This window comes from Gossypium hirsutum, chromosome A11, assembly GCF_007990345.1.
Source record: "Gossypium hirsutum isolate 1008001.06 chromosome A11, Gossypium_hirsutum_v2.1, whole genome shotgun sequence".
NCBI classification, from domain to species: Eukaryota; Viridiplantae; Streptophyta; class Magnoliopsida; order Malvales; family Malvaceae; genus Gossypium; species Gossypium hirsutum.
In genome coordinates, this window is record NC_053434.1 from 112,827,487 (window position 1) to 112,846,033 (window position 18,547).

General features: G+C 30.0%; 1 protein-coding gene across 1 annotated transcript; it reads right to left on the minus strand.

Moving 5' to 3' along the window:
- Positions 1 to 14,827: 14,827 nt before the first annotated feature.
- LOC107887229 (F-box protein PP2-B15) lies at positions 14,828 to 15,992 on the minus strand. The gene is made up of 3 exons (XM_016811409.2): positions 15,586 to 15,992; positions 15,395 to 15,513; positions 14,828 to 15,313 (listed from the first exon to the last, which is right to left on the minus strand). The coding sequence occupies exons 1-3, from the start codon at positions 15,826 to 15,828 to the stop codon at positions 14,896 to 14,898; spliced, it is 780 nt and encodes a 259-aa protein (XP_016666898.2). The 5' UTR covers positions 15,829 to 15,992; the 3' UTR covers positions 14,828 to 14,895.
- Positions 15,993 to 18,547: the final 2,555 nt, after the last annotated feature.

Below are 18,547 nucleotides of genomic sequence, written 5' to 3' on the forward strand. Positions count from 1 at the left end.
GTAGACCCTGACCTCGATGCAGCGGAAGTAGGAAAGGCAAGAACGGAATTTCCAAAGCAACTGGAAGACCGATGTAGATGGCTGGTAGAGAAGTTCAAGGTGTTGGAAAGTGCTGATTATCAGTGGGGGATGGATGCTAAGGAGTTAAGTTTGGTTCCGGATCTAGTGCTCCCTCCGAAGTTCAAAATGCTGGAGTTTAAGAAATACAACGGAATCAGCTTCCCTGAGGCCCACATTAGAATGGTTTGTCAGAGGATGACTAGTCATGTCAACAATAATCAGTTGTTAGTTCACTGTTTCCAGGACAGTTTGATTTGGGTTGCGGCAAAATGGTACAATCAGCTGAATTGCACCCAAATCAGATCATGGAAAGATTTAGCACAGGCCTTCATGAAGCAATATGTCATGTGACCGACATAGCACCTGATAGGATCACGTTACAAAACATGGAGAAGAAGTCGAATGAAAGTTTCAGCAGTATGCCTAAAGATGGAGAGAGGTAGCAATACAAGTCCAGCCACCTCTTCTAGAAAAAGAGACCATGATACTTTTCATCAATACTTTGAAAGCCCCGTTCATTAACCATATGTTAGGAAGTGCTACTCTGAGCTTTTCAGATATAGTAATATCCTGTGAGATGATTGAAAATGCGGTAAAGTTGGAGGATAGATACAGAAGAAAGCGCCAAAATGTCAACCCCGAGAAAGAAGGAAAATGAAGTAAACAACTTGAGCATGCCTTCCAAATTTGTCAATGTAAGTCAGCCAAGGGCTGTAACCACTAGTTATCAAGGCTCTTCAAGGCAGGAATTCAACTTGAGGCCAAAGTTTACGCCTATCCTGATGTCATATAAGGAATTGTAACATAATCTTTTTGATATGCATATGGTGTCTCCGCTCTACTCGGAACCAGTGCAACCTCCGTTCCCAAAATGGTATAATAAAAATGCTCAATGCGAGTACCACGCCGAAATAACGATGCACTCAATTGAAAATTGCACTACCTTTAAAAAGTTGGTCGAAAGGTTCATTGAAATGGGAATTGTGAAGTTTGATGATTCCTTAAAACCTAATCGTGCTGACAATGAAGTAAAGGCGATATTGAAAGTGGGTACAAAAGAGTTACGATGCCTTGAACAAGTCAAAAGCCTAGAAGGAATATTAGGAAATCTGAATGACATATCTGAAGAGGGAACCGAGGAATAAAAGTTTCCAAACCTTTGTATACTTGGCAGTGTTTTGAACAATAGGACCGTAGAAGAGATCCCTACATTTTTAGAGCTAATCTAGAGTAATGTTCAAAACGCGTTTGTTGCTTTAAGCCTAAGGGCAATAAGAATCCTTTTGAGAAATAGGCCTGTGTTCAAAATCTTTATTTCAATCAAAATGCATCTTTTTGGGTAAATGTTCTTTCATTCTTGATATATTCTTTTGATTGTCTTTTAAATACGCTTCATTTATGATTATATCATACAAATAATCATCCTTAGAATCATTTATTCTTTAGAAGCATGCCTTTGTACCTACAATAGGTCCCCAGATATCAACGACAGGAGCAACACTATAACTGACTCCCTTTTGGGGTGAGATATGTGTTTAAGCGGATCTCAAGACTTTGAAGATGACAGAGAGCTTATATCCTGATTTGTTAAGGATGGTAGAACAAGATGAAAAACAGATCCTACTCTACAAAGGGTCTGTGGACATTATAAGCAAGAGGTAAAGATCGGTGCCTGCATTACCACGAAGACAAAGTGAATCGTCATTGAGTTATTCCAAGAAATCAAAAAGTTTTTCGCGTGATCATGTCAAGATATACCCGAGACATTAAGACCTGTGGACGATAAAAATATCTATACGGTGTCAGACGGGCTAATAGCTTCACAGTAGCCACGCTAATCATGAGGTTTAGATACTGTTGAACCACCATGGAAGGGGATTGCATTAGCTATTTAGTGAGACCAAATTCATGTGTCTCATTCATTTCTTCATAGATTTTCTCTATATGGGGCATGGATGTTTTCAGGTCATTCTCAACTAATATATATAGATTCATCTTGGCAGCCGTCAATTACTTTAAGAGGGGGTGAAGGTCACTTCATATGCCAATGTTACAAAGTCATCAAACCCCAAAAAAAAACAAAGGTCATAGTGAAAGGCGACCGAGAATTGTAAATATTGGCATAAAGAAGTTACAATTTACCCTCTATGCTTATCGAACATCGACCAGGACTCGTTGGGGTAACACATTGCTTGTTGATTTATGGGATAAAAATGGTATTGAAATCGAGATTCCTTCTCTCCAAGCTTTGATTGAGTCAAGAATTGGATGAAGCAGAAGGATTCAATGAACTTAATTGAAGAAAAGAGGTTGAAAGTTACCCGTCATGGTCTAAACATACCAAAAATGAAGGATGCGAGTTTGCGATAGAAAGGTTCATCCTAGATAATTCTATGAGGGGGACCTGGCATTGAAGATTTCTATACAAAAGGACTTCAGAGGAAAGTGGATCCCAAATTGGGAAGGACCTTATGTAGTAAAGAAAGCCTTCCTAAAGGAGCATTGATATTGACCGAGATGGATGGCAAGAACCTGCCCAATTTGGTGAATTCAGATTTAGTCACAGTTAACGGTTTCAAAAAAAGGGAAAAACACAAAAAAAGAAAAGAAAAAGAAATATGAGAGGCCAAGGAAAAAACCCGCAAGGGCGCCTTGAGACCAAAGGGGATTTGAGTTGAAAACCCGAAAAGGGCAGCTCAAATTTGGATCAAAGTGGGGTATACAATAGTCTTGCTATGCCTAAATTAACAATGAAGAAGTATGCTACGTCTGGGGGCATCGACAAAGTGCTCCGGGTCCTCTAAATACAAATTGAGCTCAAAGTGGTCCTCAAGAAGTTGGTACAGAGAAGCTCAAGCTACGATATCTGGGGCACCTAGTTTTCTATTTTACCTATTTTGGATTTGATATCTTTGATTATCTTATTCTTTTCAAGAAACATCCTAATAAATTTTATTCTTAATTGCATTTGCTATCTTTGGTTAACTTACTTGCTTCGAGCTATGTTTCTGGTCCTTTGTTAGGATCTTTTTCAAGTATTTTACATTGAAATAATGATTAGTGGACTAATAATACTTTCATAAAAGGAGTTTCACATATTACTCTAGAAGCTTATAAATAATACAAGAACCTGAAACGGGACTATTGTTTAAAACTTATCAAGCTTAAGGGTTGGAAATATTTAAGCCCAAATTGAGATTATCTCCTTGGGTTTTCTGTCAAAGATATTGGTTGAGCAAAAATAAAATTACATTGGTGTTATAATCCCGACAAAGAACGAGCAATGGGATTATTCTCAAGAAAAGGAAAATGGTATTCTGTATTTAGGTAGATATCAGGCATATACATCTATTCATTACACCCGAGGAATGGTGTAATAGTCCAAATTGATGAAAGAATCAGGTTCTATACTCTTGAGTTGCATGGAAGGATTTGAAGATGATACAAACCTTGGGTCCCAGAAGTACAGTGAAATGGACCCTGAAATTACATTGGGCAAACTAGTTGAGCAAAGTGAGTTGTTTCTACGAGTTTTGGTTGGAAATGCTAGCAGAGCAGGAAGGCAGCATAATACGATAGTGATAAAACTCTGATGAATAACGAATGATGTCACTTTAAGCATTTAAAAGGAATCATTCTCATGACATTTCTACATTCATAGCATTCATAGCGCATTTGGTTAGGAATATCTAATTCATTTTGATCATAGCATTCTAATCAATTTGGCATAAACATCGGTGAATTTACAGGTTTTATCTTCCTGAGGTAGCAAGGAAGTAGACTAAAAATTACAGATCTTATCTTTATGTATCGGCTATGGAGCAAATCGAAAATGGAGAGTTTTATCTCCATGTATTAGCTATGGAGCAGATTTTAGCCACCAGCCTTATCTCTCTGAGGTAGCAAGATAGCATTTTGAAAATTACAGGTATTATCTCCATGTATCGGCTATGGAGTAGACTGAGAATTACAGATCTTATCTCTATGTATCAACTATGGAGCAGATCGAAAATGGCGAGTCCTATCTCATGTATCAGCTATGGAGCAGATTTTAGCCACCAACTTTATCTCTCTGAGGTAGCAAGAGAGTAGGTTGAAAATTGCAGTCTTATCTCCATGTATCAGTTATGGAGCAGACTGAAAAATATAGATCTCCCCTAAACAATAGTGGAGCAGATCGAAGACAACAAGCCTTAACCCCTTAAGCAGTAGGGTAACAGGCTGGAAAATAAAGATCTCCCCTAAACAGTAATGGAGCAGATCGAAGACAGCGAGCCTTAACCCCCTAAGTAGTAGGGTAACAGGCTGAAAATTACAGATCTTATCTCCCTAAGTAGTAGTGGAGCAGATCGAAGTGGTGAGCCTTAACCCCCTAAGTAGTAGGGTAACAGGCTGAAAATTACAGATCTTATCTCCTTAAGCAGTATGGAGCAGATCGAAGATGGTGAGCCTTAACTCCCTAGGCAGTAGGGTAACAGATCTTATCTCCCTAAGCAGTAGTGGAGCAGATCGAAGACAGTGAGCCTTAACCCCCTAAGCAGTAGGGAAGCAGTAGTGGAGCAGATCGAAGACAGTGAGCCTTAACCCCCTAAGCAGTAGGGTAACAGGCTGAAAATTACAGATCTTATCTCCCTAAGCAGTAGTGGAGCAGATCGAAGACGGTGAGCCTTATCCCCCTAAGCACTGGGGAAACAGGCTGAAATTACAAATCTTATCTCCCTAAGCACTAGGGAAACAAGCTGAAAATTATAGATCTTATCTCCCTAAGTAGTAGCAGAGCAGATCGAAAACGGTGAGCCTTGTAACACCCCTAACTCGTATCCATCGCCGGAACAAGGTTTCGGAGCATTACTCAGATTTACATATCATTTAGCAAAAATTTCCGTTAAATACTTACCGACTCAATGCATCATATAGATAAACATATTATCATTCAATCAATAGCTTGGCACTTGTCTTAGCATCAATCAACATTGTTAGTATACTTATGCATATTTTATATAAATTCAACATTGATATACTTATTTTCTCAACACGTCACACTTGAGTTTAATAATTGTCTCCACCTACATAATTTCCTTGTATCAATAAATCAAAGAAAATCATATATGTGCATGTCATGAAATATATCATTCTTTTACCATTTAAAATCATTTATTTCATTATATTAAAATTTTATGTACCATAATTTCCATATATTTCACGTATATTTATTCCGATAATAATTCATATCAAACTTAACATAAATCAAATTCTATATGCACAAACTTTCCACACCATGTGTCCATATATCATGTACAAATCATTATATATATACTTCAAGCATATATGGTAATAATTCATTTCGTATTCATATTATTTCATATTATACGAATGTACTAATATTTCATATTCAATCCAATATAACATACAATTTAACATATTTTCATGCTCAATTATGATACACAAATTTACCTGACAAAATTGCAAAAATACCTAGATTTAGGGGCATTTTGGTAATTTTTTATTTTCCCGATTTTCATCCGATCTTGATGTAAATTGATAATTCCATTCAATTTATTAATTTAGACAATAAGTCAATTCATTTCCTTCAAATTGGTCATTTTTGATATCCTTACAAAATTGCCCCTAAAATTTTACTTTTATTCAATTTAGTCTCTGAGCCTAAAACATACAAATTAGCCATGCTAGCTGAATATTCATACATATTCTCCTCCTCTTCCTCTCCATTCCTCATCCTTAATTTATATAACATGCTACAAGTAACATTATTAATACTTTCTAAATTTCTCTCTCTTCAAATTGACCATTTTGCCCTTTGTGATCTTTTAAAATTCCATTATTGAGTCATCACTTAATTTTGGTAAAATTGCAATTTAGTCCCTCATAATTCTTCACCTATTCAATTTGGTCCTAATTCATCAATTTTTCCTTGGTTTCTAGATCCTTCCACCCTTAAGATATTTACACTAATAGCCCTTTAACTTTTTCATATTTACACTTTAATCCCTCAAATTTTAAGTATTTATTCTTGGGCCACAAAACTTTTCTCACTTCTACAATTTAGTCCTTTCTTGAATCAATATGTCATAATATACTTCCCAGTGACATAACTCAATTTTCCTTTTATTGTCACTTTATTTCCTTATTTTACTATATTAAGAGTAATATCTTACTGTATAAATTTTCAGGATGTTACAAGCTTTATCTCCCTAAGTAGTAGTGGAGCAGGCTGAAAATTACAGATCTTATCTCCCTAAGCAGTAGTGGAGCAGACTGAAGATTACCAGATTTTATCCCCTTTAAGTTTCAGTGAAGTAGATCGAAGCTACAAGTCTCTTGAAACTTTAGTCGAAGATATAAGTCCCACCTTCTTAAGGTTGCAATCGAGGCTACTTGAAGAAAGGAAGCATCAAGAAGTCGAGACTCAGCAGGTCCAGGCAAAATTGGCCCTTTTATAGTCTTTGCACCATAGGCAAAATTGGCCCTTTTATAGTCTTTGCACCATTCTCGTTAAACGACAATGAGCAAAGAGGGGCAGCTGTAATAGGCCAATTTTGGTCTAGGCCCGAAAAAATAATAACCGAAGCCAAAGGATGCAATCGGTCGAAAACAAGCCAAAAAGGGCCAAATTAAAAGACAATCATTAATTTTTGGCCAAATAAAAAAGATGGAGAAAGCCAAGGGGTTATCAAATTTTGTTGACTTGGTAAAAGGCTAAAAATAGGAAGATATTATTTTTATTTTATTTTATTTTATTATTAAATTAGTTATGCTATTTTTAGTAAACCCCATGTATATAAATAAGGGTATTTTGTTCTTTGAAAGGGATCGATTACTTTTGGTATTCCTACCTCAATTTGGAATTGGATTATTCTCTCTTTTCTTATTTTGATTGGAATTGAATTATTTTCTTTTCTCTTTCAATTACGTGGGAATTTTGTCCATTTCATTTCAATTTCTTTGTTTTTTCTAAATCCGTCCAATTGCTTTTAGCCCTTCTGTTTTTTATTTGTTTTGCAATTAAGTTTTCATTATTCTTAATTTTGGCCCTAAAATTTGTTTTGACTACATTTTGGTCTTCTTTGAAGCTGTGTGTTTTGGAGGGTGGGGATTATTTTCCTTTTGGTCCCTCCTTATTATTCGCACGTTCAAATTGGTCTATTTTCTTTTATTTATCTTTGATTTGCCCCATAATTTTGCTTTAAGGTTCGATTTAATCCTTTTTTATTTTCGCTATTTTATTATCAAATTAGCTAATTTAATATATTATTGCTATTATTATTATGTTTCTATTTGTATTTATTTTGTTATTCTAATACTATTATTATTTATCTAATTTTTATTTATCTATTTATATTTCTACTATTATTATATTTCTATTTATTATATTTTTATTTCTATTTATATACTAATATTATTTTCATTATTATTTTTCTTATATATGTTTTTTACCTTGTTATTAACATTCTATTTATTTATTTATTTTACATTTTTTGTTATTATCTATTTTAACTTTTTATACAACGCTCATTTCAAATTTTTACACATTATTTACTTTAATATTTTCATATATTATGTATTTCAAACTTTTTTTACACATTATATATTTTGAATTGCTTATATATTATTTTTAAAGAGTTTTATATATTATTTTATCTTGAATGGAATTTTAAAAAAAAAATATTTTCTATACTTTAAATCGCTTTTATAATCACCCGCGTTTCAAAGAACCCTCTCAACATAAGGAAATATTTCGTGTTTGTGAGTTTGAGGAATCATGCCCTATCGTGCTGGGTTTTGATTTTTCGTTCAACTAAAATGCGAAATATCCTTTTGAAATTTCATGCATGTTTCTTTTTAAAAATTAAAATGAGGCAATATTTCGTGTTTGGGAACTCGAGGGATCGTGCCCAATCGTGCTGGGTTTCGGTTCACCTTTTTACCAAAGAGCCAAATATCCTTTTAATTTTTCCAATACATGAATTTTGGGAAGCATGAGATAATCTTGTATTGAGGGTTTGAAATGTTGTGTCCTATTGTGCTGGATATGATATTTTATTCTTTTTGAACGAGAGAATCTCAATATCCAATTCAAGATTTCCAAACGTTTTTAAAGATTGTATTTTAAAATCTTTTCAAATTTTCAACATTAGGATGTTAATCGATCAATACGGTACCAATTTTGGGCGTTGCGAGGGTGCTAATCCTTCCTCGCGCGTAACCGACTCCCGAATCCGTCTTCTAGTTTTTCGTAGACCAAAAACGTTGTTTTAATAAACCAAAATGTTTTATTAAAATGATCGACCACAGGGTGACCCGATCACACCTAAACAAAAAGGATTGGTGGCGACTCCATACCTTGTTTAAAAGTCGATCCCCGTTTTCCAAAATAAAAATGTTTTCGATAATTTTCTTTTTAAAAAAAATTAGAATTATAATTGATTGACCAATTTTGGAAATGTTGAGGGTCAAATTTATTGAATTTTTTAGAGTTCGAACTAAAATGCTAATTTTATAAACATTGAGCGCTAAACTTGTTGAATTTTTTATATTTGGCATCAAATTAATAAAATGTGTGAACATTAGAAGGCTAATTTTTTTATTAGATCAATAAAAAAAAGTCCACGTCAGCTTTTCATCACTTTAACGACAACTAAAGAGAAAGTGACTAAAATATTTAATTTTAAAAAGTTTAGTTACTAAATTGAAAAAATTAATATTTAGGTGACTAAATTAGAACAAAAAACTTAATTAAGTAACCAATTTTATAATTAATTTTCTCAGTTATCATATTTTATATATAAAATAATTTGATATAAATATTGTAGAGAAAGGAAAGGAGGGTGTTACGAATTTGGTTATCAACATTTTGCACTAAAACTGTTTTTGGTAACAACAATAGTCTGAATTTGAAAATTCGCTAAATATTGTATAAATTGAATTATAGGTTAGTTAAAGTATTAAATTAAATTCTATTGAGTCTAGTTTTACATAGAAGAAACTATGTAAGTAAAATAATTTTATATTATGAGATATATGAATTTTTGTGAGATAATAGCAGAATGATTTCAGGTTTCTATGTTTTAACTTTTAAAAATCATTATAAATTGTACAAAAAAAATTTAGGTGATGAAGTTTATATACCTAAAATCTTAATTACTCTATTTTCAAGGGATATAAACGGTAACATAATACGATATTTTTACTAAAAGATATTTAATTTTTAGTTTAGAAGGGTTAGAGCTGCCTAGCAACAAAACAGGGAAGAATTTAAAGAATTTACTGTATTAATTGGACTAGGTAAAAATTTCATTAAGTCTGGTTTCAAGAAAAAAATGCGGATCCTAATTTCAAATCTTATATGCTGATATATAAATAATTTAGTGTCTATCACTGAAATGGACAGCCTTGATAAGAGTATTATGTAATTAGAAAAACCTTAATTCATGTCACACATGCACATGCTACCTTAAGAGAAAATTATTTATGTGTACATATAAAAATATTAAGGATGTGGAATGGAGAGGAGGAGGAGGCAAAATAATAGAAGAGTGATAATGCTAAGGAATTGTTGCAAATAATAGACTTGAAAATACATAAAAGATATTCAAATGCTTTGTTGAGGTACTAAGTAAGTGATTGTCATAAAATGAATTGCTGAAGTCCTATTTATTAAATTAATAGGTATATACATTAGCATTAGTTATGGTATGTAGAAAAAGTAAATTGTATTTGTAAGTGAGATACCTCTAATGGACTTATTTGTAAAACTTCAATAATTATGTCAATTTTATAAGTCTTGTTATCTTGGATTGAACATCATGTTATATTGTATGGGCTTGAAACTATAAATACTTAAATGAGAATGATTTTCTATGTGAAATGAGTTGAAATTATTGAATTTTGAGCTTTGAAAATTAACTTAGATGTTAAATACTTGAAATATGGTAAAACATGGAAAATAGAATTCTCGATGCGACGACGTAAGTCATTTTGTAATGTCATGACAGAGAACCCCCTAACGTCACGACATTACCCCTAAAATTTGAAAATCTTTCACTCTAGTCTTTGTTCCTCTTTAGAATATTTTAAAGGTTGCAATAAACTCATATAAGACTTGAAAATGATACTAAGGCATATCAAAAGTTTAAATTGATCAAAGTGATTAAATAAGTACTCAAAGTCAAACGAATTTGACTGTCATTGCTTTGACAACAAATGTAGCATCCTGATATCTTGACCTGATGATTTGGTCAGGTATAAGAGTGTTACAAGTAGGATCGGGTGAAGAAGGCCATAAATGGCAGTGTTATGGTAGCGATTAGGGTATGAAGAAAGAAAAGAATGGAGAAGATGAAGAATAACAGAAAAGGAAAAAAATTGTTATTTTGATTTAATCTTTTGGTAAATTTTTTAGTTTATATTTTTAAAAATTTTATTTATTTTTAATATTTATTGATTTTTATTTATATTTTTTTAAAATTTAAACTATTTTTATTTTGTAAAAATATATTAAATAAATTTTATTTATGATGTCATCATTAACACATGGCATAGTTACATAAGGTCACGTGTCTCAAACTTGACATCATTACAAAAGAAATACCAATATAGAGAACAAAATAAAAATCCGGATAACAACTTGAGAAAAAAAAACCCTTAAATACCACCAACTTGGAAAAAAAAGTGACATTCAATGGCTAAATAAATATTTAAGCTAAATTAGATCAAACCTAAGAGTTTCAATATACATGCCCGCAATTACATAGTGTCAGTCTAGGAATACTACAAAAACATTCTTAAATAAGTTACTTTTTTAGAGAAAAAATTCTTCTTCCAAATAAAAAATTGCCCCCAAAATACTTTTTTCTTTCATAAACTGAAAATTTTAATTTCTCCCTAAAAGTGTTTTTTTCCCAAAAGCACTTTTAACAATCATTCTTGAACTAATTCTTAGAAAAATGTAAAATGCATTAGTCTCCCATCTCTTATTTGTCATTTTTTTTTGTTGGTACATAAATAAGCCTTCTATTATGCTCATCTCATTACGTCATTCTTCCAATGCCTAATCGCCCGGGATCATCCTGCGTTGGACAAACATTTTGAAGCAACTTCATGTCCTCCATCAATGGATGTAGCCTCCAGCTAAATGTTTTTGTTTTCGCCTCCAAGACTTTCTTCAATATTTTGCAATCCTCGTGTTGAATAGCCACTATTACCCCACGATTCCTAGCTTGAATCAAAGCCTCTCTCGGAAATCTATTGGTTCTCCGTCAAGTATTTTTATTATTTTCCAGTATTCTTGATTTCTCAGAACCCTAAATGTCATTTATTTATTATTTCTTGCAATATTGTCGACGGAAGAAATTTGGAAAATTAAGTTAAATAGTGCAATTTAAAACACTATGCATTTCTTTTTCTTTTTTAAAATAATCTCATTATAGATTCTGATTATATCTATTTTTTTTATGTAATGCCTAGAACTACTCATAGTCTCTCCCCAACTCTTAAATAGGAGAATAATGCGTTTCAGCACACTTAAACCCACGTCCTCTTACATTGACAATAATGTCAATCGAGCCAAGACTCAATCGACCATTATATATTTCTAATGTTGTACTTACTACTTATATTGTTCATTTTAACAGTATTTTAAAAATAATATTGGATGAAAATAAACCTGTGAATAGTGAGAAAGTATTAATATAATGGTGAAATGAAAAGAAGATTGAAGTTGAATTGCAGAACAATGGAAATTTTTTAAAAGAAATTGTTGATGCTTTGTGTATAAGGGTGATAGTTGATATAAGAGTTCTTTGTTATGAATAAAGGAGAAGGTAGGTCATCAATTACAACAATGCATATAAATGTGATTTAAGGAATTCATATTGTAAGCATAATTGATAATGATTTATTTCATTATATTGTAAAAAATAAGGAAAGTTGTAAAAACATTGAAATGTGGTTTGATTATATTATTCCCATACAATTGTGACTTTTATTTAAATTGACCATCCATTATACTTTTATTGAGATGTTCATATTTTTAGAACATGGAGTGCAACTTTGAATCTCCCATTAGTGTAGCAAAGTAGTCCGCCAGCCGCCTTAAATTTTGAAAAAAAGGATTACTGCGGTTATACTCCAAACTATGTGAGTATACACGATAAGTTAAGAAGTTTGAACAATAAGTTTGCCATCAGCAAGGTGAGAGGCCACATGCAAGCTTACCTTCCTAAGATGATTACTCGAGCAACGAATGACCTAATCTTTATTGTTAATATAAAGTTGTTGGCCACCAAATATTATATGGGTTTAATTGCTTTATTCTATTAGAGTCAGAATGAATGACAGGGTCTGTTCTGTCAGAAATATCATTTTCTCATCAAAGACATCTTTTCCATGCGCTCCGTAATGATAGCTAGATAACAAGTCCAACACGTTAACACCATATTACACAATACCATTGCCTATAAATACCTCAAGGAACGATAAAAAAAAAATCGAACCTTCAAGAGTATTAAACTTACATTATGCCAACACACTTTTAGTCTCCAACCTTTAAGTTTTTTTCACTGTTATTCTCCATAACCTTCGACTCTCCGTTTTGACTAAGTGAACCGAACATCCACAACAACCACTCTCTTCTCTTTTATATTCCTCCCTTATTGTATCATTCTATCAACAATTGCATTAATTATTCTTTCTAAAAGTAAGTGCACTATGTTGCCATTATTGTTTTTTTAATTATTTATTTTATATTTTTTTAAATATAGATAGTTTACAATTTAATCGCTCTTCTAAATATTATCAAAATCAAATTACTTAATAACCTCTTTTAAAATTACGTTATTAGTCCTTATTAAATTTTACTTGTTACATTTAGTTCTAAAATAATCACTTATGAATAATGATGATTTTGAATTTTTTTAAATATTTATTAAATTGAATATTATCTAATTATATTTTGAATAAAATTAATCGAATTTATCTCTAATCATATATATTAAAAATGTAAATGTAAATCTTTTTATTTTTTTATTTAAAAAACTTAAACATTTTAGTTTATAATTTTTCTGTTACTTTAAATGCCTTTAAATGAATATAATTTCATTATGAATAAAATAGGGCGATACTATTTTGTTTTAAAAAATAATTTAAATTAAGTATAAGAGTCACAAAATCTTAAACAACATACCAAAATAAATTTATATGATACCTATATTCTTTTATTTTGCTATATTAGTTTATATATTAATTAATTAAATTATTTAAAATTTTATAATAATTACATATTTATGTGATACTGATACAATTTTAAACATGAATATAAATATATTTGGTATATATTATATATTAATTAATATTTTTTAAAAGAAATTTTAAAAAAATAGTTAATTTTCAATTTTCATAATTAAATTTAAATTTAATTTTGTACTTTAAATTTTTACATGATTTGATTTCTATATGCATAAATATATTTATAATTTTTTCATTTTAGAAAAACAGTTAAATCTAATTTTGGTTCCTTTATTAGACTTAAATTTGATATTTAATCTCTATAATTTTTAATATAATTTGGACCCTTAATATTTTCAACTTTTTAATTAAAATATTACGTGGTTTTATATAATTTGAATGTGTTAAGAAAAATCTTAGAGGCTGGCAATGACATTTGACTTTCTATTTCTTTTAGGTTTGTACATTATAAGTCGATGGTCAAATTTTAATTTTTTCCCTAGATTATGTTAAAACTTGAGGTTCAATTCATATGCTTGAAGTCGAATCTAAGCATGATATTAATATATTTTATATTTGTTCAAGTTTGGCTCAATCCAAAATATGATCTTAAAATTTTTCCCAAACCAGTATTTGGATTGTCCATTTTATTTTTAATTTTTTAAAAATATTTATATTATATTATTTTAATATTTTATAATTTTATAATTTTTTATTTATTAAAATTTTTTATATAGTCATCTTAACATTATTTTAATGTTTACATTAGAGTAGTATTATATATTTTGTATAAGTTTATTTTTTTAAATGTGTTCTAAATTACATAATATATAAACATAACATAATATAAAGTATTATAAACTTAAAACTGGGTCGAGTCGAGTTAGACTCAGACATTAAATGTTCAAGCCTGAGCCCGATCCATATTTTAAATGAGTTTAATTTTTTTTTTGCCTAATCTCATTTTTCAAGCTTAATATTTTTACCTAAACCCTCCCAAATTTTGAGCAGACCTTCAGGCATGATAAACAATTATACATCCATAAATGAATTCCATTAAAAATTAAAAAAAAGAAGAAGGCCGAAAACATGTTAAACCTTTATAATTCTTAGGGATTCTTTTTATAAGAGTTAATAGATTTTAATTCTTAGGGATTCTTTTTATAAGAGTTAATAGATAGTAGTATTACAATTCTAGCAAAAGGAAAAAAATAATTTTATAATAAAAGTATATGGATAAATTTAATTTTTAATGTTTATATTTTTTGTTAATTTAATTTTTAATTTTTAGTTAAACTTAAATTTGAATTTAATCTTTAATCATTAAAAAAATCGAATTTAAACATCAACTATTCAAGAAGAGTTGAATTATTATTTTTTTTTAATAAAAAAATTTGCATGACAATCTAAGTATATTTTATATATTTTTTTAAAATTTTTCATAATTTTTTTTGAATTAATAATAGAGTTTTCATAATTCATCAATGAATGGAATGATTATAATTAATGTATTGAAAAGTAATAATTCATCAATGAATGGAATGATTATAATTAATGTATTGAAAAGTAATACACAGATTTCTCCTTTCTTCATCAGTGTTTAGGCCTGAATTCAACGCCTTCAATTAAAAGGCCTCCCTTTAGATGGCAACCCTTGACCTCCATCAAACTGATCTTCACTTGTTCATCCTTTTCCCCACTATAGAACTCTCCCAACTCAACTTCCATCCACCCATCTTCCCTTTCTCTCACACTTCCTTCCTTCTTATTACCCAAATTTCCCATCTCTTTGCTGTCCTCTCCATGCTGCAGGAATACATTGCTGCTACAGACCTGGTTTCCCACTTCCAATGTTATCTCTGATGCCATCAAATCAAGCCCATACGCACGCTCTGAGATTTTCATTATAAGATAAGCCCCATATGTTGTATCTGGGGTCAGCATTTTAGTCCTTATTTTCCCGCCTATTTCTAACCAATCTGTTGTTCTTAGCACTGCCACTCGACAGAATCTGTAAAAACATGTTTTGGAACAGGGGAAATTAAGCCGTTTTAGTTATGGTTTGCAAAATTTAAGAGAGTTTGAAACTAACCTTGATTCAGCCATGGATATCCAGCTCCAATACAAGGGATTGGAGCTCCATGTGATGGAAAGTTCTTTTGCAGATAATATGTAACATATCTTGCCTGATGATTTCTCCAACCTGAAAACCTGTTGAATATTAGAGACTCAATGCTCAAAATTGCTAAATCGAGTGCAGATTAAAGGAATAAGCTTAATTACCTTGTTACCACCATCAATCAGAACTGAGTCAGACAGACACTGAAACAGTTCCTTTTTGGAACAAAACATGAGAGGAGTGACCGAATTCGACACGATTTCAGCATAATCCGAAGGAAGAAACCTTTCCCAGACCAAATCCGAATCACTTGCCGATCGAAAACACGACGAAACTAAGGATGCTCTTAATGCATCTTCTGGGGAAGTGAGGGACAGAATGATAGAAAGACAATCTTTTGGTAACATGTTGAATGTCTGAATGAACTTCAAATCTGTTTTGCCAACAAAAACCCCAGTTTAAGGGGGTATATAAAGGTCGTGTGAACTCTGCAATGATAATCTAGAAACAGAGCGGTTGCCACGATGAATGTATATTTTGAGCTTATTGCTTGGAATATATATTAAGATAAGGATAAACGAATAATTAACACCAAAAAAACAACAGGTTATAAATATTTTAATACAAGATATTATATGTTTTGGCCGGCTAGAAAGAAAGATCGTCTTGGATTAAACAATAATATTCTTATATCTAAACCCATGACTATCCAAACCCTGAAAAAGACACGTTCCGAAAGACCTACCTTTCAAATAGGGAAATAGAAGATAGATTAGCTATGTAAATTAAATGCTTAATCATAAATTTTGCTATTAAAATTCATATATTTTTGTCAAAATAGTCCTAATTATATTTTAGAGTTCTTTTTTTTGCCATCAATTTTTATTCTGTTTTTCAATTTGTTTATTTTAATAGATGTGATGAAAGTGCCGTTAAGAAGTTAATGGGGTGATATGGAATTTCATATGTGAAATATTTTAATAAAATGTAATTTATTACTTAGATAATCAATAAAATAATTATATGTAAAAAATAATAAAGAAATAAATAAAACATGAAGTTAAAAAAATAATTCTTAATTTTAAAAAAAAACATAAATATATGATTTATTTATTTTATTATTTTTCACATGTGATTATCTTATTGAGTTACCTAAGTAATAAATTACATCCTATTAAAAAATATTTCACATTAGCCCCGTTAAATTCTTTAATTGTAATTTCATGAAATATATTAGAAAAAGCAGTTTGAAAAAAAAAACAAAATAAACAAATGTTGATAGTAAAAAAAAGACTCAAAAACATAATTAGAATAATTTTGATAAAACATATAAACGTTAGTAGTCAAATTTATCATTAAGTCTAAATTAATTAAATAGATAAAATGACTTTTTATTATAAGGTTGAATACGAAATAAACCATTATGATTTTTTCTGTTCATCCATATATGAATTCATTATTCATTCAATATATTTTTTTATATAAATAGTAATTCAAATTAACAGAATAAATAAAATGAATATTTTGTATTTAAATTTATTTTAAATTATATAGAATTTATTGACAAAATTGAACGGAATTGAATTAAACTACCAAACTAGCGAAGATTTAAGCCATCCATTTGCATATTTATTGAACATTATTTAAAGTAGAACCAGGACCTAAGGTTTAGGTAATATCCAAAGTTAAGTTTTATACCTAAAACAAGATTTAGGAAAGCTTTAATTAATTTCTTAATGAAAGCATTAATTAATCTATAACCCTCTATCTCTTAAATTAATGACTATTTTCATTAATATTAATACAATATTAATAAGCTAAATACAATTTAATTTGTTTTAATAATTTAATTTAGATGAATAATTTTTTTGTTGTTCGTGACAGGGTGGAGCGAAGGGGGCTGGCAGGAGCTCTATCTCCTTTAAAATAGAAAATTTCACCTTTAATTTTTTTATAATTTTAAAAATTTTAAATTGGTATATAGTAAAATTACACTTTGTCCATTGAGAAAAAAATATTTTAATTTTTTAAAAATTATAAAGATATAGGCTATTACAATGGTGAAATTTCACTTTTGTTATCATAAAAATTTACAACTTCATCCCAGCCCCCACAAAATTTTTTTTGGCTCCGCCCCTGCTTCGTGTGTCTTAATTTATCTCATATTTCATATAATTTGTTATAATAATTTTTATTTAATAAGTTTTTAATGAATAAATTGATAAACTAAATGCTAAAAAAATTAAGGATTATTTTTTTAGAAAATTTTATAAATACTAAATTTGTATTGTAAAATTATTTGGTATATTCATTTATGTTGGTTTAAGTTTCGTTTATTGTTGGATTATTATATATTAATACAATTTTTTGTATTGTTTGTGTCGTTATTTTATTTATAATATAATTAATAATATTTATATTTAATTATTTTATATCTAAAAATTGTCGGAACATTTTCAACAACAATTATAGTGTTTCAACAACAATTATAGTATTTCAAAAACTATAAATGAAATGGTGTAGTTAATCAAAAGTTATATCTATTTGGTTATTGACAAAGAATTATGACTATTCAAACAATATTATTTGAAGAGTTATGTTTAATCAAGAGATATTAGATGAATAATTATGTCTCTTATGCTTTTATGAAAAGACATTAAAATTCCTATAAATAGGAATTAGATTTCATTTGGAAATCATACCAACGAGTTCTAAAAATTCTTTCCATCTTTTCTCCATCTTCAAATATTATTAGATTGTTCTATAAAGAGATACTGCAAAAATTCTTTATAGAAATTAATTTTCTTGTTATACATTGCTCAGTGCTTAGTGGACTATTTTCGTCAGTGCAAAATGTAAATAGCCATCAAGCTTCATTGTATCCTTAAGGTTCATTTGCTTGAAACCCATTTGCACGTCGAGTATAAGTGGGGGCGAATAGAACCTTAAAGATAGTAGCTTAATACACGCTTTGGAGCCTTATCCTATTTCCTCGTTTTTTGTTCGAGTTGTTGTTTGTGCGTTTGAGACTTTCCTCACCAAAGTTTTTGTACTAACAAAAATTAAGATATATGCTTATTTATTGTTTGTTTATTATCTATGAACATTTTGGTGAATATATTTGTT

Bases quoted from the DNA above. Each gene is read 5' to 3' on its own strand.
- LOC107887229 (XM_016811409.2), bottom strand. From the start codon at position 15,828: ATGTTACCAAAAGATTGTCTTTCTATCATTCTGTCCCTCACTTCCCCA. The intron at 15,514-15,585 runs GTAATTAAGCTT...AATATTCAACAG, and splicing joins TGATTGATGGTGGTAACAAG to GTTTTCAGGTTGGAGAAATC. The intron at 15,314-15,394 runs GTTAGTTTCAAA...ATGTTTTTACAG, and splicing joins ATATCCATGGCTGAATCAAG to ATTCTGTCGAGTGGCAGTGC.